At 43.4% G+C, this 22,257-nt stretch overlaps 1 protein-coding gene across 1 annotated transcript in view; it reads left to right on the top strand.

The window, feature by feature from the left end:
• The window catches only part of GLG1 (golgi glycoprotein 1), a 91,028-nt gene that overhangs the window by 31,488 nt on the left and 37,283 nt on the right, over positions 1-22,257 (top strand). Inside the window, exons 2-4 of the mRNA XM_087739794.1 lie at positions 7,844-7,876; positions 10,671-10,757; positions 14,693-14,908. Coding sequence (XP_087595920.1) covers positions 7,844-7,876; positions 10,671-10,757; positions 14,693-14,908 — 336 coding nt within the window. The remainder of the gene's footprint in view (positions 1-7,843; positions 7,877-10,670; positions 10,758-14,692; positions 14,909-22,257) is intronic.

Below are 22,257 nucleotides of genomic sequence, written 5' to 3'. Positions count from 1 at the left end.
TGAATGTAAATCATCAGGATTAAAGCAGCGCTGCTCGTGCCCGCCAAATGATGGGCAGGAGATGCTTATTGCGCCTCGGTGAGGACAGGCGCCTGATGGATGCGACACGTGCGCGGTGTTGAATGCAGAGCGGGAGGAAAATGCTCCTGGGGAAGGATCTTGGGGAGCACGTATGGCTTTCAGTGTGGAAAATTGGAGTCATGAGCCCACACATTGAATAACAAAGACAAACATGAATATCGGCTGGTTGAGCATTTAGAGCATTGTTCTCTGCTTATGCTGAATGAAGCAAGAGCCCTTGGTGGGGGAGCCTGGTAACGATTAGAGCTACTATCCAGCACATGAGCAATGGTAGGGTAATGAAGCTGCCTGCAAGTGGGGAATGTCGGAGCTTGATTGCTTTGCTTTGCAGCATTACACTTCATTAAGTTGTGGGAGCGGGGAGATGAGTAAGCAGTGTTTGCTCGGAAACCTGTGCTTGAGTGCTGCGCTTCTTGTGTGCCTTGGGACGCGGAGCTTTTGGTATGAACTTTTTCCTTAGCTTCTGTACGAAGCTAATTGAGAGAGGATTTCTTTAGTTCCGGGCCGTGTGTGTCCAAAACATTATTCTCTGAGGAGCAAAGCGTGGTTAGGACAGCATGCTCCTCTGGGGACACACAGGCTCTACCACGCCGTGTACAACCACCTTCTTTTGTGTAAAACTGAATCTTGCTTGTGAACTCTTCATGGCTTTTTGGAAGTTTTCTGTAAAGTTAAGCTCAGCCTGGGGTACTATAGAGTACGTACAGTCAAAGGATGCGAGGTCTCTGTATCGAGAATAAGTGATGAAATTTGACTTACTAAGAGATGCTGAACGTATTTGATAAAAGCTTTTTCATTAGCTGTTGCACTGGAATTATTTGTTGGGGCCTCCATTCCTTTCTTCACTCATTTCTCCTCTGTGTCCCCCAGCAGATGCTGTACAGTACTGCCGAAACCCGTGCTGTCAATTTTGCCTCTCTCCTGGAATACTCTCCAGTTATTCTGGGATGTTTCTGGTTGGAGTTAAGGCAGAGAGTCGTCCAGGAAGGTGGTTTGAGAGTTAGGTTGTCTCAGCGTAGCTTAAGTAGATGTATGGGCTGGCTGATGCTGCAGGTGGAGATGCCGCTGTGCTTTCCCAGTAATCTGACTGGTGCTGGTGGGACTCCTCCGTAAGCCCCCTTGTACTAGCCTGGCAGAAAACTGGAAAACGGTGAACAGCTTTTCTGTTGATTTGCTGAGTTTTGGACCCTGCCATGAGCTGGGGTCAGTGGCAGGGGTGAGGAAGACAGCAGACTCCCTGCACCTCAATCGGTGGGGTATCAGGCGGTTAAGCAGTCTGCTGTGGTTTCACCTGGCTCTTTCTAACAGCTCTCCTTCTCCTTTCCTCCTCTCTTGTGACACTACCAGCATCCTTGCATGCCTTTTGGTCTCTTAAGTTCTTTGCCAGCGTTGTGAGAGAGCTTTCCAGGAGCAAATCCTGAAACCTCCTGGCTGGATCTGCAGCTCAGTGTCGGTGCTATGCTTAGTAGCAGAGCTCTGTTGTGGAGGAGTGTTATAGGAAACATTGTATCTGGTAGCAGCGCTGCCAAACTTCTGTGGCAAATGCATAATTTCAGGGTCTGTCTTGCTCCGCAAGGCATCGGGACTGGCTGGAAAAGCCTCCAAGAGGTGGAAGAGAGGGGACTAAGGGAAGAACAAACAGAAACATTTGGGGCAAATTTGCTTTGATCATGCCGAGTGTTAGAACATGCTTTGATGTGTGGATCAGCGTTGAAAGGTCCCTGCTAAAAGGGCCTAAGGGCTTGAGAGTCCCCTGTGCAGGGAGGCAGAAGCAGCAGGGACAAGAATAGCTTGTGCAAGCGGGCTGTTCCGTGCAGAGCGTGGCTCCTCCAGCACCGAGCAGCTGTGCAGCCTCCCAGCACCCGCCTTGCAGCTCTGCACAGGAACAGCCAGCTGGGAGAAAGTGATCTGCTGGTAAGAAATAACCAGCAAAGATATTTGGCTTGTTAGGTGAATGGAATCTGTGCGTTTCCTTTAACTGTACCATGAGCCGTGGTCGCTTTCGGTGCATCAGAAATAAAACTTCAGCGTTTTCTGTTTTACTGCCTATGCATTTGCACAGGGAGGGATCTCTGCTGTAGAGGAAAGGCACGCAGCCTGCCAAAGACTTTGTTTCGTGTCAAGCAAATGTGAAACAAGCAAAACATGACAATTACTAAAATTCTATTGACTTCTTATCAAAGCTACATAGGAAAGGGTAAGACTTGCTGAACTTTCTTGGTGTTCGAAGCAGATACTGAGCACTGGATCTTCCAACTGTGAGTGGACAAGGCCCGCTTCATCCTTGGCTCATATTTCCCTGGCCGCTGGGCCAGAAGGACCCACAACATGTTGTGCCGGGGTTTTTTTGATCTTGCTTTGTGACATCTTTTCTGAATGAGCATACTTGTCTTAATGGTGTCATACCCATGGAAGATATAAAACGTTAGCATAGGTGGAAATGTTTGTGGAATCTAGAACTCAGTCAAAACAGTGAAAAACACAGTTGCAGAATTTGGTGTTTGGGGTGATTTGCTACTTGTGCTTTGTGTGTGTGTGCAGGGTGGCTAAAGAAATTGCTGCTGGTCCTGGTAATTTGACTTTCATAGGCAAAGTTCTGTGTATGTTTTGGAGGTGGTTGTTAGGTATTTGTGTATAACTTGTATTGTTAAGTTTGCGTAAACTAGGAGTGCCTAACTGATGTGGAAATAATTATTCAGTCAAATAAGTTGCAGTGTTGTAGATTTTGGTGCTCTGTTTGTAAGGGGGGGGGGAAATTGTTTATGTGAAATAAGCAAAGTCTATGGAAGCTAGGAGCTTGATAACTTTGGTCATGATACATGCACAGTACCGTGCTTCAAACTGGCTTTTTTCAAAGCATGAATGATAAGTGTAGAGTTTTTTTGCTGACATGACAAGACTGGGCTTGTTTTTAGTACTAACAATTCACTGTCATTAGAGACTATTTCAAGCTCAGCTTAACAAGTTTAACTTTTATTGCTTACTAAATGTGTAATTAAATTACGAAGTCTTCTCATCTGTTTTGAACTTAAATTATCACTCGTTTTAACTTTTTTATCACACATGACTCTTTCAGGATTGCAGGATGTGTGAAAACGGTTTACTGTAGCCATATGCTTGTTGGCACAGAACTCCAGGATGTTGCAGTAGGTTTGAAGCATGGGTGTTTGTGTGATGTGTGGTTTTTCTTCTTTTACAAAAGCTGTGTTGATTCTTGCCTAGACTACTGTATCTGGTCTTGTTTCCACAGACTGTTCTGCAGAATCATTTCTAGTGGCTGCCTTGGGAAGGGATCAGGTTTGCAGGAGGGTGGCTCCCCCAGATCTCTCCTTGATCCCTGCTTTGCTTCTATGCCTGTGCTGTTTTCTGGCGTCGTAAGTCTAACTAGCTTGATACCTGTGGATTGAACTGCCTTATTCCGAGTTTCCTGTCCCAGCTGGGTGTGTTCAGTACGAAGGGGATTGCTGTTATCTCTGGGAAGGACATAGCTAAGAAGAAATTTTCCCTTTATCAGCCTGATAGCCTCCTTGTTAGAAGCTCCTGGGTAAGCAGGCCTGCTCTACCATATCTCTACAGATATTAGTGATAAGTGTGTTTAGGTCAGAGTGGAAAACTTCAACACCGTGGCTAGGAACCATGAGCTGCCTGTACTGCGTATCCATATGCACTGTGCTCTGTAGTGTATCGTAGGTGTGACAGTACAATAAACTGGTGAACACCGCAGTCTGGCTGGACTTCTGCCTACCTTCTCTTTCACGGGAAGCTAGACGCTTTAATTAACATCCTTTCCTAATTGACTTGTTTGATCTTTTCGCAGTCTGTTCCTGAATTTAGGGAGAGAACATCTACTGGGTTCCTCCCATCCACAAGCTAGTTGCCTTTTTATTTTGCTCCATGCTGGTTCTCGGTGGTTTTCACTTGAGTGGGTCCAAGGTCCATTGTCTTCAATGCCTGAAGATTATTCGTAGTTAGTATTTGAGATATGCCTGGTCCTTACTTTTCAGCAAGTGCGCTGCTACTCTTGCCTTAAAAGAATAGTGGAAACATCTGCTGTCATCCCCTGTTCTGTCTAAGGAGACAATCCAGTCTGGGAATAAAGGCACTTGTGCGCTTGACTTCAGACTCTTCTATTTGCATGACATTTGCAAGGAAGCAAAGGAAAGGAAGGTCAAGCAGCTGCTGGTGATTAAAATAATCCCTGCAGAGACTTCTCTCAAGACCTTGAGTTTCATCCACAGTAGTTGATTAGGATTCTTACCTTGCTTTTCAGAATCCAATGGTGTGAATTATTTTTTTTATGATGTGACCAAGTAAGACCAAATCAAGTCTGTTTTATATACACAGCTGAAAGGGACTCTGACTCAAGCTGCGGGGGTGACAGTAATTGCACCCCAGGCAGTCTGCTCTTCACTAGATGGCGATGCATGGCACTGGTTCATGATATAGCTGTGACTAGGTAAGTGTTGCTGGCAACCAGCATGATGATGGGCCGTTTCTGAAGCTAAAACACCAATGCCTTTTGACTCCTTGAGTCTGCGTGGTGGTGGTGGGTTGCTCATTTGCTGTATAGTTTTGACGTAGTTTTACTGCTGCTGAAGCAGAGAGATTTAGAAAGGGATGACTGTTGTGGCTTGTTTCAGTGAGTTGAGATCTGGTGGATGAGAAAAGGCACTTTTAAACACAACGGTGTTGACGACCTCATAGTCTGGTGGTGATATGACTTCATACAAACCTTTGAATTTCTCTGTAGAGTTCACAATACTAACGCAGCATGATTTGTGTCTGTTGTATGTGGTTGAATGGAAGGAAATACTTTTTCAGGTTTTCTTATAGCTGGTACTTGTTCTAAACTCTGCTTTTCCTGGGAGGTAGGAAGTGGTGTTCATACTCTGGAATGTGAGTGTTAGTGCGTGAGGGAGTTGGGAGAGCTTTTTAGAGAACTGCAAAGGGAGGCAACATATTCCCACCGAAGCTGCTAAACAGCAAAAGCTTCTGTGAGCCCAGAGGCATATGTACTTTCTGTAAAGTCTGTTTTTAATTCTTCAATTAGGAGATGTAAGAGGAGTCCTTCTCCCTCGCTAATCAGTGGAACGTCCTGCTTGCCGTCAGCTTCCTCTCCTAAAATGCCTTGACTAGCGTGTGGTGCCAGTCTGGGCTGCTCTCCTCCTTCCCCCTGCCCTGAGGGTCTCTGAGCATCCGTGTTCCTCAAGCTCACCACGTGGGACTGACACAATGCAGCTTTTCTTGCTCCTCAGCTTCTTAGTGGTAATTAGAAACTTACCTTTTTTCATGACTCTTACTACACAAGCATATTGTTCTGAAACTGCTCTTGTTTGGAAGGTTTCTTGGGTGGATGTGGCAGATAGCGGGCCACAGGCTGTCTCCTTAAAAAGGCAGAACTGATGGGGAGATTTTTCTTCCCCTTCCTCAAACTCAGCCCTTCAGTTTGTCAGACACAAGATAAAAAAGATTATTTTTCTCCTTTTGCTTCACTTAAATTGGGAGAAGCAGGTCAGCATTTCCACTGAACCCACATCTCCTACACTTGCAATAGTAAGAGGGAAGAAGGATCACAGCTTTTAGCTAGCAGGTGGTCATCTTGTTCCACATTTAAAGGATTATTGGCTCGATCTTATGCTTTTGCATATTTAAGTACTGAACTGTGAATGTATGCAGTACTAAAGCTTAGTGAAGATCCCATTTAACTTCCATTACTCTTCTTGGAAGAATAAGGCTTGATTTCTCAGAGCTGAGGTTTGCTGCAGAGCGCATGGAAGGCTGGTATTTCAATGTGCAGTATTTTAATGTTGTGTATTTCAAGAAAAGCTTGTTTAAGCTTCGCAAGTCGGTGAGAACCAGTCTGTTATCTTCTTGGGCTTCATCTCCCAGAAAAAATGAGCTTTAATCTTTGGTGGATCTGAAGCAAAGGTTACTAGGTTGGAGGATGCAAAAATGACTGAAGCAAGCAAGAAGGGTTTTGGGAGAGTGCTCTCTGGCCCTTACAAATTCTTCTGCTTGCGGATATGTTAGTAAGTCCTGTCCTCTAGAGGAGAATTACAGTGCTAGCCTATATATTTTTATAAAGAAACTATCCTTGACTAAAGGACTGAGACAGCAACTTCAGTGGAGGGCATTTGGACTCTCAGCTTTTGAAATTAGCTTAGTCTAAAACCTCTGTCTGTTGCTGAGTGATTAGGATGGGTGCAGAAAATTAAGGGAAGACCACCTTGATAGTGTTGGTCTTAGAGGCTACTTTAAAGTAGTGTAATTTGGATGTCATCTTAGTATTCAGTTGTGAGAATCAGTTCTGCAGTCTGAGGGTAACAAGCAGGCATCTGGTAGCCTTTTAAAAAAAGTAGATATCCTAATTTTCAAATTTATGATTGCTTTGGGAGATAACGGTGTTAGACGGTGGCAGTCTGACCAAACTGCAATTAATTACTGCGATCCTGCAGGTACTGTTCTGTTTTTTATGTTTTAAGTGGAGATGTAATTTCTGCCACTTCCTGCTATACAAAATAAAAGTGCTTTAGTTAATAATGGCTGTAATTAAGGACTTGGAAACATTTCCCATGCTCTCTTTTTCCCATAAACTTGTATTCGTGCTCTCCGAAGCAGCCATGGTGAAAGTGTTGGCATAACGTGTTGTGCAGCAGCAAATGCTTGCACTGAAAAACTCTTTGGGATGTAGGCTGCTTGCTTCCAAAACTGATGAAATACTAGTTCTCTTATGTCAAATATCTGAGGTCAAACGTGTTAGTGTCAATGATGTGTTTAAGCTTTGAGTGGTTTTGAGTGTCTGTGACTCTTAGAGCATGTCTGGCATCTTAAGTATCAGTGGAAGCAGAGACTTTGTGAGTCAGGGTGGATTTTTCTGTGGGTATGATGGACAGGTGATTTCCATCCTGCGTTTGTGCAGTTTTGCTATGGAGATGAGATACGGATTTGTATGATTAACTTTATTCCAGGAGTTCTCCATTGTGAGAGCTACTCGGGCTGGAAGGAGGACAGGATGGTTTGCAGCCGGAGCGCTTTCCAGAGCAGCTCCCTGTGGAGTGTGGGTGTTTCTGACGAACGTGCTGGCTGGTCTGGTGGAGGCTGTGCGTTAGGACTTGTCAGCTGGATTGTCATGAGGACATAGCAGTACCTTCATTACTATAAAATAAAGAATATAGTGAATATTTTGAAACGATGTATGAATATTGGATGTTACCAGTTTCTCATGGTTGAAGGCGTAAATCTCAGGGCTGCTTTGAACTGGCCCCTTTATGTACAGCTGAAAGAAAAGACTTTGCTTCTCAAATGGGGAATACGAACACTTCGATCTGGGGGAGCGAAGCGAGCCCTACCTTTCTCCTTCAGTTGTCTGCATGAAACTTATTTTTCTTTAAAACTCTACTACTATATCTTTGTTTTCCCACAGGTGCTTTTTTGCCGCCTTAGTTTGGGCAATTGAGCCAAACACAAGCGCATTCATTATGTTTTTGCAGCATCTACATAAATGCTGCTGCTCTTGTGCCATTTACGTTCTGTAGAGTTAAGACAGCATTGTGTCTGAAGTACCTGTTATTTTGATCTTTTTGGTACTTAGATATCATCGCTCTTTTTATGCAGCTTTTAAAATTTCCTATTGCTTGTGTCAAATTGTGTCTTACAATGAAAATGAGTTGACAGTATGTTAGTTTCTATAAGTTTATACTCTTCTGTGTGTTAAATGCATCACATCAGTGGTGAACTGACACTCCTTTTTTTCTCCTTTCAGCCAGATAATGAAATCTCTTCAGACTGCAATCATGTAAGTATTGCTTTGTTTTATTCAGTCTCTGGCGATGGCATTTACACCTCATATCCCTTATCAACCTTAGGTATTTTGCATAGTTTGGTAGTTTGCAAAAGGCATTAATCAGGACATATTTGGGTTTCTGTACGGGCCTGTGGAGGAAGAACACAAGGCGACTTTTTTAACCCAGTGTGGCCACTGTGGTCTTATTGCAGACTTCAGAGTGGAACATATCTAAGAGCTTTATAAACTGTACTTCTGTATCAGAGGAGGATAGCAGACGTCTTTCCTATTTTATAGTTGGGGGGTGGTTCCCATGAGTTACTGGGAGCAATATGATGTGCTCCTTCTGGGAAAGATGTGAGCAGTACTGAATTTAAACTCTTAATTTCAGCTGTTGAAGCCTTCTGTATTACTTTCACAGCTGCTAAATTCTTAGACTCTCTTGGAAAATGCTGTGGGGGTGTGATATTTAGAGGCAGTTTGAACCACTTGACTGGTTTTAGAACAGATTTCCTCTCAGCACTGTGTTTAACAGTGAGCAAACTGTTAGCCAGTTTTCAGACTGTCAAGCTGACTCTTCAAATCCCGAGACTCTCAAAAAAAAAAAAAAACAAAACCAAAACTCAGAGCTAAGGTTGGTATTAGGTTTCCTTTGGTTTCTCTCATTTGCATTCTGCTGGAACACACCGTATCAAGATCCTTAATTGTTTGGTTAGCCCTGGACACACAGACAGACAAGTGCATGCCTCAATGACGGTCTTGGTTTCAGATGCTTGAGAAGCTGTATTTTGGTTTATTATTGGAAGATACATTCCAGAAATGAAACCCGGCCATGCTGTACAACTAGTAATTTCCAACTGTGTTTATAAATTAACCTTTAGCACTGGCGCTGCCTGACTTCAAGGCAGCTGTAATTCTCTGTTGTGCAGGGTTGGATCAGATGAAGGGCACATCATGTTTCTCTTTAAGTCTCTTTCTTTTTTTTAAAAAACAGAAAACTTCAGTAGTTAAAATATATCTACTTGACATTTAAATGTGCCAACAGAAATTACCTGAATGAAGAAGAGATTGAGAATTCTAGAAACCAAAGTTGGACCTTTCCTCTGCTGGATTAAATGACAGCCTCTCTGCCACAGGGCAGAGGTCAGGCTGCTGTGGATTATAGAAGCAGTTCAGGAATAGGAGGTGTGGGCAAAGTCTCATTTTTCCCAGGCAGAAACTGAAGGGGAGTGATCAAAAGCTAGACCAAAGAGGCGTCTCATGTCCAAATGTTTTCTTTGCCTTTCTCTGCAGTCTTTGGTAGTATGACTGCTGATCATCTCCTGGGAAAATACCGCCTAGCGCTAAAATCTGGCTTTTTTTTTTTTTTTTTTTTTAAGCTGCAGGTTTAACCTTCCTTCTCTCTGTGGGAAGGTTCTTTTGGAGAGCTTCTCATTTCGAGACTCTCCAAAGTTCGAGATTACAAATGCAGAGGTGTATTCTTGTGGTGTTGGACCTCATTCTTGTCCTTCTGATCCTGGCTGGGAGAGGTCTATAGCACTCCTTGCGAGGACAGGTTCCCTGTTCATTCACTTTTATCTATTAAACCTGTATATTTACAACTTCTTAACTCTGTCTGAAATACCATCATCTCCTTTTTTTTTTTTTTTAAACTTTTCAGAACTCCATGATATGAGGTGTGGAAGACAATGCAGCTGTGCTGATTCCATTTTTAGTTCTCTGTGCGTGCTTCCACCCTCTTGGAGAGGATGTAAAACTGCTTTCCTTGTGTACAAGGATGTTTCTGTGTTTTCTTAGCATGTTGTGTGTAATTGAAACTTCAAAATAAAGTTTGACCAAACTGTTTATCTTTTTGATATTAATTTGATTTTGTCACAAAGGCACAGTATTTGAAATGAATTTTTAAAACTATTTAATCTTTATGTTAACACCTATAAAATATTTAAATGCAACTTAAGTTCCTAGATAAAAACAGATGAGCTAATAAAGCTTTTCTCAGGCAACATCTCAGCTATTAATTTGCTGAGGTTTTGCTGTCTTACCCTGTGTTTTTACTTTACGGTGCCTCAGGAGGACATCTGGGATGTATATATATCTGCAGAGTGTGACTTGCCCAAGATTGATTCTTGCACACTGACCAAATGCATCTAGGCTCCTACGTGAGCTAATCTCTGTCTCCTAGAAGAACAGTCATCCTTACCGAGGCGTTTTGCAGTCTCACCTCTAATGTATCATTGTGCCTAGCAAGAGAGAGAACCTTTTATAGGTTTCAAATATACCTGCATCCAAAAAGTTGTCTGGTTGCAGCCTCTCACAGAAGGAAGAGAATAAGGGACCAGCTGCATTGTCCTCCTTCCTTTTTTACTAGGCTTTTATTAGGTTTTCAGCATGAAATCTGCTCATCATTTTTGTTAGATAGTTTACATCAGGCAGACAAGCCATGGCACAGAAAAGTGTGGTGGGCTAAAGATGTTGCTAAATATGCAGCAGGTAGCAAGTTGCAGCTTTCATTGTTTTATCCTTTCAGTTATGAAATTGTCTTCATTAGATATATTTCCTTTTAATGAGTCAGCTCATGACCTTATGGAGAGATTTTTAACAGTCTGAGTTTGTTCAAGGTGAGAAAATTATTGCAGAAAGGAAGAGATAAAATTGTTGTCAAGGACTTTGCATTGATTGTCGCACTATAGAAGGATGATGATACAGATTGGGAATAAAGGATGTTTCATTCTTTTCTGAAGCAAAATATTTGTCATTCTCCATGGGAAGCTTTTAAATCCCCTTTCTACAAATGCTCTCGCTATAGCTCTTGTGGAACTACAAGCTGAACCTGACTACAGATCCGAAGTTTGAATCCGTGGCCAGAGAAGTCTGCAAGTCCACTATTGCAGAGGTAAGCCAAAAGAAAGGCATGGCTGCTATTGGGGCACTAAAGATTTTTTTTCATTTCTTTGTGATAGTGAATTAGTGTACAAATAATGTTTTGGGTTTGGGGAAGTGCTAGTCTTATATGCCAAATTACTAGGTGTAATTAATTTGATCTCCTTGTGGAAGAAGCCAGTTTACTGGTCCCAGGCAAAGGAGCAGGGGAAAGAAATGATAAACTAACAACCCATCAGCTCTTACCTGACCTTCTGTCAGAAATCTGTTGTGGCTTGAATTTGTCCTCTCTTTATCAAGTGTTGGACAATTGTAGCAGTGTTGGTGTAGCAGGGAGTCCACTGAATTTAGCATAAGGCTATTTTTGGATTGTGTCTTGCTAGCAGAGAGGATAAGCACACAGACATCAAATGGTGAATCAACTTTTTTTTTTTCTTCGAGGCTCAAAGTTTGATTACTCCAAGGACTCTGTTAGGAATTTCTTCTTTTTAGGTTGTACTAGGAGTTAGTCCTCTGTATCTCAAGCATCAACACACCTCAGTCCAGCTTCAAAGATTACCTGATTAATCATTTCTTTCCTTGTGCTCATGCTAGAGCTCTTGAGGCTGTGTGCTCAGCCACACAGGAGCTGACTGAGCTGAGCTTTTTTTCCCTTTGGTTGGGGTAGTTGTCAGCTAGGCTTCTGGGGAAGCAGTGGAACCAAGGCTCTTCACAGTGGTACAGGCTTCAGCTGACTTAATTCAATCATTAAACTGTGCTGTGAAAAACATCATTTGTATATCCACCAGAATAACTTCACCTACCTATGAACTTGCTTTTTAAAAACAAATGCGGTTTGCTCTAGATGATGGCCTCTTTGTGGCTTTTAAAGTAGGTTTTCTTGAAAGACAATCAGTCACATTGTCTCTCCAACCCCAGTTTGCGTTGGCAGTTTAATAGGTCTAGCTTTCAGTGGTGCAGACTTGCTTCTTAGACAAAAGGAATATGTCAGTGCTCAGAGCAGGTTTAAGATGAGTGGTTCCCCAAGTCCTCACATTTTGATGGAACCACCTACGTGGTTCCTCATTCTTTACAATGTTTAAATTTGAGAGAAACACACAGAGATCTGGGAAGTTGAGGATGTCAACAGCAGCCTGGCTCCAAAAGTTTGGGAATTAGTAGTGTAGTTGAGGAGTACTCTGCTCCCCTTCGCAGCACTAGCTGAGTTGCGGTAAAAATAATGTTAGGGAGAAAACATTATTTAGTATAAGGAGAGATCAAGAAAATAGTTACTACAAGAATGCTAGAATATTTAACAGTGGAAGGAAAAGCTTGCATCAAAGGGTAACGTTGTGTTTGGAGTTCAGTAACTCCCAAAAGCAAACACTGCAAAATCCGACAAATCTCACTTTTTGCAATCATAGGGAACATTGTATTTTTCTGTTTTTATGTCATAGAGCTGCTGCAGAATTTTTACAACCAAGGCATTCTTGAAAATGCTCTTTTAACAGTCTGTTTAATTACCACTTTTGTACAGTGACAGTCTGGCATTGTTGTAAATGATGCCCTCTAAATCTGGTATACGATGTCTAAAAGCAGTGGGAAGAGCATAGCATTTTAGCTGTACATTAGCCACCAGTGTTCCTCTTGTAATTGTGGTGAATGATAACATGAACTGCTGGTATTTTGCCATTTGGTGAGTGGTTTTTATTTAAAGAAAAAAATTTGAATAAGTAACAATAATCTCATATGTTTGATCTTTTGATACTTAAAAATGAGGCAGGTGCATAAACTATTCCACTAATTTTTAAAAGTATTTCTAAAGCACTCTTTAAAACTAATGTACATAGTGGGAATATACTGCTAACAGACAGTATTAGCCTATTAATATTTTTCTTTAACTCACATTAACAGGTAGGTGTTTTCTTGCTGGTGACTGAGCTCTGATTTTAAATATTGCATTGTATTAAGAACAAAATATAACTAGAAGAATAATTTCTAGTAAAAGTCATTTGGGAATTGGTGACTGTCCCAACCGGGTACATTCTGAAAAGTCCCCCTTTCATTTTATCAGCTAAATATAGATTTAAATATCAACTTTCTTCTCAACTGTTGTGATTTTATAAGTTCTGGCAATAATTTTAATCTAGAATTATAGTTGGCTGCCAGATAATGGTGGTTGTTTCAGAAGTGGCCAGGCAATGACATGATTGCTTGGTCTTTTATGCAGTTCACTGGCTCAGGCCATGGAGCTCTGGGGCTGTTTCCAAAGCCAGGCTCTTCCAAAAACAGCGTGTTGCCATTGTGTGTTGGTTTGGCTTGCGGTACTTGAGCTGAAGTTGGGCCAAACCGAAGATGCAGCTTTCTCGGAGAAAGCTTACTCAACTCTCTCCCTTTCACCCTGCAATGAATCATACGTGTTTTCACTTCAAAACGTATTTTATGCCTTATCTATAACAATTACATTGACCTTAGTAACTATGTTTTTCTAATAGCTATATAGATTAAATACAAAATGTTCTACCAGCCTACGTCTGCTTTCAAATAATGGTATTTAAAATGTTGCATGTTTTATTTGTTATATAGAAAGTAATGGCCTCATAAGCTGAGGCAGAGAGAGATCTGCTTTATTCATCTAGTCTGACCTGTATGAGTCTGTTACAGGATGCCCTGAGTTAATTCTTGTTAGAATTAGAATATATCTTTCTAGAGATGGCTCTCCATTTTTAAGAATTTCCAGTATAAAGCTTCCAACTTGGTATTTGAGAGCTGATAAAATGGTTCCCTGCCTGTTCCCTTAGCGCTGCCCTTGCTTGGTGTCTGAACCTGCCTGGATTATTGATTGCCATGGATCTCCTTTTAGATTGATGAGTCCTTCAGTATTTGTACAGGAACAAATCTTTGATGTAATCAAGTCAATCCATGTATCTATTGCTTGAAAAACTGTCACCACTGAACTTTAGCGTCTGGCTGTCAAGCGTGCTTTCTGCATCATTATGGCTGCAGTTTTCAGCATACTCCTGAACAGGGGACACCAGAACCGGGCAAGTATTTCAACACGGGCTTCCCAGGGTTAAAAAGAGCCTGTGTAATCTCAGTACTCCTTGGAGCAAGGCATTGCACTGCTCGTATCGCAAGATTCCTTGGGGAGTGTCCTTAACTGATAGGTAACCATGTTTTCCACTTCCTTTGGAAAGATGCTGTCAAAACTGCCTGCATCTTTTACTTCCAAAGGTGATGGGTTTGGCCTTACTGTCTGTTTCTGTGAGCAGTGCAGGCTGTGATTTATACTGGGGACCTGTCTGTTCATGTACACTGCTTTTCCAGTCCCTGCACAGCTTTCAGCTTTTGTTAGCCGCGATTTTTATTTTTTTAGACCACTGAGTAAAATGGTTTAGTACCAATAATCAGTTCCTATAAGAGCCTGATAAAAATGAATTTGATGAGGATTTTCCTTTATAGTAATTTTCAGCTTCTAGCAAGTTATAAACAGTTCAATAAATATTGTGTTGACTTTTGAGTCAGTCTCACTTCTGGCCAAAATGTTATATTGTACGAGGTCAGGTGGCTAATGGGGGTCCAAGTATGATTTAGTGATGTTGTAATATGCTCAGTTTTCTAAATAAACGTTTGTCAAACTAGCATTTTTCCTACAAATCCACTTGATTGCAGGGGCTCAATGTGATTTTTATGAAAGATGATTATTAAGCAAGAGGGTTTATAATCCTCAAGGTCGCTGCATATGCTTTCTTCAGATACTGGCACACATGAGGGATTTCTCATTTCTGAAATATTTTCAAGTATTCTGACTTACTGAAAGTCAAACTAAAGCCTAGAGGGTTTTTTTGCCAGCAGATTTTGAAGCTACAGATGCAAGTTTCTTTGAGGATTTTTTTTTTTTAAAAAAGGTTAAATTCGGTAGCTGCAGCCACTATATTTTTATTCTTTTTTTTGTTTTGTTTTAAACAGATCAAGGAGTGTGCAGATGAACCAGTTGGTAAAGGCTTCTTGGTGTCATGTTTGGTGGATCACAGAGGCAACATAACTGAATACCAGTGCCATCAGTACATCACTAAAATGACAGCCATTATCTTCAGCGATTATCGGTTGATCTGTGGCTTCATGGATGACTGCAAGGCTGATATCAATCTCCTGAAATGTGGCAGCATTCGACCTGGAGAAAAGGTATCCAGAGAACATGTAAATTGTCAATAGGCTTGTAAAAGTCATTCAGTTAAGGAAACTTATGTGGAGACTCTGCAATAGTATACTTGCAACTGAGAAAATACATAGCATATCTCATCTGTCTGAAAAGGGTGATGTCCTGATTCTGTATAGTTCCTTTTTAATAAATATGCATTCGTTCCTCTATGAGAGACTGCTATTCAGAGACGACTTTCATTTGTCTTTCCTTACTGCACTACAGGTGATCTGGTAGTTAGTTGTCTTTTTGATCACGCTCTGTCAGGATTGACTCGATACGATGAATCCAAACAATAGATTTAAGCAGACCTATCGCTAGGCTTGTTTCACAGTCTGGTCGGGTCTGATGCAGGAAGGTTATCAAGGTGATGTGGCCTGTGCTTATAACCCTTTCTGCTTTCTCAGGCTGTAGTTGATAGACTGGATCAAGAGCTTTTGTCTGTTCGCTTCCCCTTTCCCCTGCCCACACAAAAATGGTTGAAGGGCACGTGGTACCTAGTGTCACATTTTAGTAGTACAGACTTACTAATACTGATTACAATTAGCAATTACGTAGTGCCGCAGGAATGAATGGCTTCTTTTATGGTAAGTTTTTATGTTTAGGGATAAAGTTAAAATTAGCCTATCAACTTTTTACAGTGCTTTTTAAATTATAGCTCTTACACTTCTAAGAATTAGTCTCTTAAATCAGCTATTAGTGAGGAGATATGTAACAAAAAATATCCACTTTTTTGGTAAAAAAAAAAAAGCTTTCCCAGATGTTTGAATTGTTAGCTGCTGTAAGCAGCTTCACATCCGTAATGTGTTAAATTGAAGTGCTAGTGTATTCCAGAAGACTTAGATGAACAAGAGAAAGCACAAAAATGAGGACTTGCTTTCAAGAATAAAATCAACCATAGAAGTGGGAGGTGCTTGCAGGTACCACAGGTTCAGACTAGTAGCAGTCGAGTAACTTGCTTTCTCCATAAAGTAACGGCTCTCTCTTAATACTGGACTGAAGGACATCATGAAGTGAGAAATTGCTTTTAACAATCAGTATGGAATCAGAAGTGTAATATGGGAGTCCTAGGTGTCAGGTCTGCATAATACCTGTGACTTGACCAAATTAAAATAAATTAAAATACTTATGGTAGCACTGAAGGATATAGTAGAGTGGATTTTGTGAGCATAAGCCACATCTCATCGAGCAGAAGTGAAACCGGTGCTGGCAGGCCTCTGTGCATAACCCACTGTGTTGGCTGCAGAGGTTAAGATAGGTGAAGGGTGAAGATGGCCAGGGTGGCTAACTAACTGTGCAAACTTTGGGTCACCAAGTTTCTGTGGCATAGCAAAGAGAGTCACGAACCAAACTTTTATGGGGCTTAGTGCAGTTTATGCATATTCCTCACTTTCTTGGTACCCAACCCAGAATATTTTGCCTTGGTTTGTGAAGGCATCGCAGCCTGTCATATGATGTCTTTTGTTATGCTGTCATCCTTGGCACTTAGAGCAATTGAAGTATTTTATACTGCTATGGAAACAGCTATAAATGGCTATGCAAGCATTTATTTTGTCGGTGTTCTGTTCCTTTTCTGCTTTGGAGAAGTCTCATCTAATTTACTCCCATCAGATGCTGGTTCAGGTTTTATTTCCATGCTGTAGCTTCTGAGAGTTGCCTGTAGAGAAACAGTCATTACCCTTTTGTGTGACTGAACGTAACTGTGAATTTAATAAATAGGACCCGGACACCTGAGGAGGAAGATGGGGGGGGGGGGAAGAGATTCATCTCTCTCTTTTTTTTTTTTTTTTTAATGGAAATAAGCACTGCTCACTAACTCCATCCACATCAGCCAGCTAGTAGATTGCAGTATGATAGCTTCATCATACTAACTGGGATAATCTGGCATTTTTAACTGTAAAAGGCACTTTAGTAGCTATTCTGGAATTACACAGCCTCTTGAAGCCCCTCTGTTAGCTAACTGCTTTCCTTTTCTATATTTCCTTTTTTTGTTTTAGCTTGCTTTCTACTTCCTAATTGAATTCTGTTCCTGCTGGGTTTGCTTCTGATGTGGTGTCTTCTGTGCTTTCTTTTCCATGTTTCTTGTTGGTTTTCTGCTCTTAAGAGCAATAAAGTTCAGCTTAGAAGTCTCGATCTGACTGTAGACTTCATTTTGCTGAATACAGCAGAAAGGCTGTAGATGTGTCAGTTGAAAGCATTAAGTTTTGTAGTATGCCTGTGTTGTGGAGTTGGTTTGGTTTTGTTTTGGTTTTTTTTCCCCTTCCAGATAATGCAGAAATATTTAATAGTAGTTTCAGTCACCTTTCCAGTCGGCTGTTGTGCTTTATAGCGAATTTGGTCTCCTGGCATTGAAAGCTTGCTTTGACTTCATGCAACAGGGATCTAATTTGAAATTCAAATTGGTAATTGCAATGGAGCTTTTCTTCTTGGGCTGCCTATCAGAATGAGCTGCTTTCCTGATCCCGGCAATGTCTGGGATTGTATCAAACTAGTGGGTAGTTTATAGTTGCCCGGGTGCTGGATTTAGCCATGCTGTCCAAACTGCAGTTGATTATTTGCCATAATGAAGGCTACATAAGTGTCAGTTGCACATCTGTTGCAGTGCTTTACCAGATAATAGTATTTTTCAGATTCCTAAAAAATGATACAGCAGGACCAGGGAGGTGATAGTGCCCCTGTACTCGGTACCGGTGAGGCCGCACCTCGAATACTGTGTTCAGTTTTGGGCCCCTCACTACAAGAAGGACATCGAGGTGCTGGAGCGTGTCCAAAGAAGGGCAACGAAGGTGGCGAAGGGTCTAGAGCACAAGCCCTATGAGGAGCAGCTGAGGGAGTTGGGGTGGTTTAGCCTGGAGAAGAGGAGGCTGAGGGGAGACCTTATTGCTCTCTACAGCTACGTGAAAGGAGGTTGTAGCGAGGTGGGGGTCGGTCTCTTCTCCCTAGTAACAAGCGATAGGATGAGAGGAAACGGCTTCAAGCTGAGCCAGGGGAGGTTTAGGTTGGATATTGGGAAAAACTTCTTCACTGAAAGGGGTTGTCAGGCATTGGAACAGGCTGCCCAGGGAAGTGGTTGAGTCCCCATCCCTGGAGGTATTTAAAAGACGGGTAGACGTGGTGCTTAGGGACATGGTTTAGTGGTGGACTTGGCAGTGTTAGGTTAATGGTTGGACTCGATGACCTCAAGGGTCTTTTCCAACCTTAACGATTCTGTGATTCTATACATTAGGACACTGTTGTTTTCTTGCCTTTTTTCACCCCTAAGTGCTTCGAGCACAGTTGCTCTCGCTCTTTCCCTAGTTTCATAGAAGTACTGGACACAGAGGGGAAATGAGGCTAAATGGGAAGACCTGATAACATTCAGCTCAATCTTTGTTTACTTAGTACGCTGCTATAATACTACACTATCTGCTGAAGTACTGGGAATTAACTGTCCCCATAACCCTGGTGTCCGGGTTAGCTGAGTGGAGTGCCAAACTGCAACTCGCCATAGATCTGGGTGATTTTCCATAGCCTGACTGCTGTGGCTCCAGCAAGTCAGCACGGCCGGTCAGTGCAAGGTGCTGGGCTGATAAGACAGGTTTTACCCTCCTGCCTGCTGCTCCTTTCGACTCTTGACTCTCTTCTGGTCACTTTTCTAGCTTTTCTCTGCAAGTCTGCAGCTAGAACAGTCACGAACTTGAGGTATGTCAGGTTTCAGACAGAATAAAGTCTCTTTTGGGGGAGCTTCTGAAAATGACAAAAAAAATAAACAAGAATTGCAAAGCCTGAACTGTAGTGGGGCGGTGGGGGTGGGAATCTCTGATGGAAAATGAATAGTAAGAACAAGGTTTTTAAAATTCTGTCTTGGCCAAAAGCCACGTGCCTGGAGTTTGCATTTTGGTCATAGGAATTAAAATCTAAAGTGTTGTGCTGAAGGGTGTTTGCTTGGGCATATTTAGAACTTAGTTCCATTTCTCTGTGGCTCAAAGTGCTGTAGGACAGTATTGGAAAGCTGCTTATATCCGTTGTGTATCTAAATGTATCCTTTCATAAAACTACTCAGTTTCAAGGCACTCTTTGCAACTTTCAGTTAAAATTCTCCATTTAAGATTGATAGCAGTGGTGAGGCAACAATTCCAAGAAATGAGTGTGGTTTTTAGATTTAATCTCTTGTATTTCAGTATGTTGCACTGGAGAAATGAGGCCTAGTCTCTGTCAGCCCCTGCAGCAGTTTTGGGAAGTCCGGACTTGTGGAGTGAACTTAGAGGTCTTCAACTCTAAGGTGGAGGTTTTCCGACAACAGGGTGCTGGATAGAGGAAAAGCTGCTTTGGGATTCATTCCACAGCAGCGCTGCAGCAGGCGTTTATACCCTTGTGTGCACTGGGCAGTCAGTGCTGGAGCAGAACTGGGAGAGCTCACACCATGGGATGCCAGCCTTCGGTTTTGGTGCCTCTGAAGCTGAGCTGGCCCCGCAGGACTGGTGGTATGTGGAGTGCAGGTGGGAACAGGCAGCTCTGCATGGCGTAGAGCCACAAAGTGATGCACGTACCACAAATGTGTGTCCAAGCTGTCCTTAGGACAAGCCTGTCAAACTTCTGATTGCCAGCTGCTTTAGAAAAAGATGGTTGAGTGCAGCTGTATGCATGTTTTGTTTCTCCCTCCAGTCTGTACTAAGAGATTGTGCAATCATAGAATCATAGAATCGTTTAGGTTGGAAAAGACCTTTAAGATCATTGAGTCCAACCGTTAACCTAGCACTGCCAAGTCCACCACTAAACCATGTCCCTAAGCACCACGTCTACCCGTCTTTTAAATACCTCCAGGGATGGGGACTCAACCACTTCCCTGGGCAGCCTGTTCCAATGCCTGACAACCCCTTTCGGTGAAGAAGTTTTTCCCAATATCCAACCTAAACCTCCCCTGGCTCAGCTTGAAGCCGTTTCCTCTCATCCTATCGCTTGTTACTAGGGAGAAGAGACCAACCCCCACCTCGCTACAACCTCCTTTCACGTAGTTGTAGAGAGCAATAAGGTCTCCCCTCAGCCTCCTCTTCTCCAGGCTAAACAACCCCAGCTCCCTCAGCTGTTCCTCATAAGACTTGTGCTCTAGACCCTTCACCAGCTTTGTTGCCCTCCTCTGGACACGCTCCAGCACCTCAATGTCCTTCTTGTAGTGAGGGGCCCAAAACTGAACACAGTACTCGAGGTGCGGCCTCACCAGTGCCGAGTACAGGGGGACGATCACTTCCCTGGTCCTGCTGGCCGCACTATTCCTGATGCAAGCCAGGATGCTGTTGGCTTTCTTGGCCACCTGGGCACACTGCTGGCTCATGTTCAGCTGGCTGTCAGCCAGCACCCCCAGGTCCTTTTCTGCTGGGCAGCTCTCCAGCCACTCCTCCCCCAGCCTGTAGCGTTGCATGGGGTTGTTGTGACCCAAGTGCAAGACCCGGCACTGAGCCTTGTTGGACCTCGTACAGTTGGCCCCGGCCCAACGATCCAGCCTGTCCAGATCCCTGTGTAGGGCCTTCCTACCCTCCGGCAGATCAGTACTCCCACCCAACTTGGTGCCATCTGCAAACTTACTGAGGGTGCACTTGATCCCGTCATCCAGATCGTTGATAAAGATATTAAACAGAACTGGCTCCAGTACTGAGCCCTGGGAAACACCAGTTGTGACCGGCCGCGAACTGGATTTAACTCTATTAGCCACAACTCTTTGGGCCCGGCCATCCAGACAGTTTTTAACCCAGCGCAGAGTGCACTTATCCAAGCCATGAGCAGCCAGTTTCTCCAGGCGAATGCTGTGGGAAACGGTGTCAAAGGCTTTACTGATGTCCAGCTAGACAACATCCACAGCCTTTCCCTCATCCACTAAGCGGGTCACCTTGTCATAGAAGGAGATCAGGTTAGTGAAGCAGGACCTCCCTTTCATAAACCCATGCTGCCTGGGCCTGATCCCCTGGTTGTCCCATATGTGCCACATGATGGCACTCGGGATGATCTGCTCCATAATCTTTCCCGGCACCAAGGTCAGGCTGACAGGCCTGTAGTTTCCCGGATCCTCCTTCCAGCCCTTCTTGTAGATGGGTGTCACATTTGCTAACCTCCAGCCGACTGGGACCTCCCCAGTTAGCCAGCACCTCTGCCAACTCCCTCAGTACCCTTGGGTGGATCCCATCCAGCCCCATAGACTTGTGCGTGTCGAAGTGGTGTAGCAGGTCACCATTTCCCCTTGGATTATGAGAGCTTCATTCTGCTCCCTGTCCCTGTCTTCCAGCTCAGGGGGCTGGGTACCCCGAGAACAACTGGTCTTGCTATTAAAGAGTGAGGCAAAGAAGGCGCTAAGTACCTCAGCCTTTTCCTTGTCCTCTGTCACTATGCTTCCCTCCACATCCAGTAAAGGATGAATATTCTCCTTAGCTCTCCTTTTGTTGCTAATGCATTTGTAGAAACATTTTTTGTTGTCTTCTATGGCAGTAGCCAGATTAAGTTCCAGCTGGGCTTTGGCCCTTCTAATCCTCCCCCTGCATAACCTCACGACATCCTTGTAGTCCTCCTGAGTTGCCTGCCCCTGCTTCCAAAGGTTGTAAACTCTGCTTTTATTCCCGAGTTCCAGCCAAAGCTCTCTGTTCAGCCAGGCCGGTCTTCTCTCCCGCCGGCTCGTCTTTTGGCACTTGGGAACAGCCTGCTCCTGTGCCTTTAAGATTTCCTTCTTGAAGAATGTCCAGCCTTCCTGGACTCCTTTGCCCCTCAGGACTGCCTCCCAAGGGACTCTGCCAACCAGGCCCCTAAACAGGCCAAAGTCTGCACCCCAGAAGCCCAAGGTAGCAGTTCTGCTGACCCCCCTCCCTACTTCTCCAAGAATCAAAAACTCTACCATTTTGTGATCGCTGTGCCCAAGACGGCCTCCAACCGTCACATCACCCACCAGGCCTTCTCTGCTCACAAACAAGAGGTCCAGCGGGTTCCTTCCCTAGCTGGCTCCCTCACCAGCTGTGTCAGGCAGTTCTCTTCCACACACTCCAGGAACCTCCTGCACTGTTTCCTCTCTGCTGTACTGTGTTCCCAGCAGGCATCTGGTAAGTTGAAGTCCCCCATGAGAACAAGGGCTAGCGACTGTGAGACTTCTCCCAGCTGCTTATAGAATATTTCGTCTGCCTCTTCATCCTGCTTGGGTGGTGTGTAACAGACTCCCACCATGATATCTGCCTTGTTGGCCTTCCGCCTGATTCTTACCCATAAACACTCAACCCTATCGTCACCATCATTAAGCTCTAGACAATCAAAACAGCCCCTAACATACAGGGCTACCCCACTGCCTCTCCTTCCTTGCCTAGGCCTTCTGAAGAGTTTG

The sequence above is a fragment of the Nipponia nippon genome, unplaced genomic scaffold (assembly GCF_047370975.1).
Source record: "Nipponia nippon isolate SJK-2023a ecotype South Korea unplaced genomic scaffold, ASM4737097v1 scaffold_7, whole genome shotgun sequence".
NCBI lineage: Eukaryota > Metazoa > Chordata > Aves > Pelecaniformes > Threskiornithidae > Nipponia > Nipponia nippon.
The sequence above is the reverse complement of the archived record's forward strand: the minus strand, read 5'-3'. Positions and strand labels throughout refer to the sequence as shown.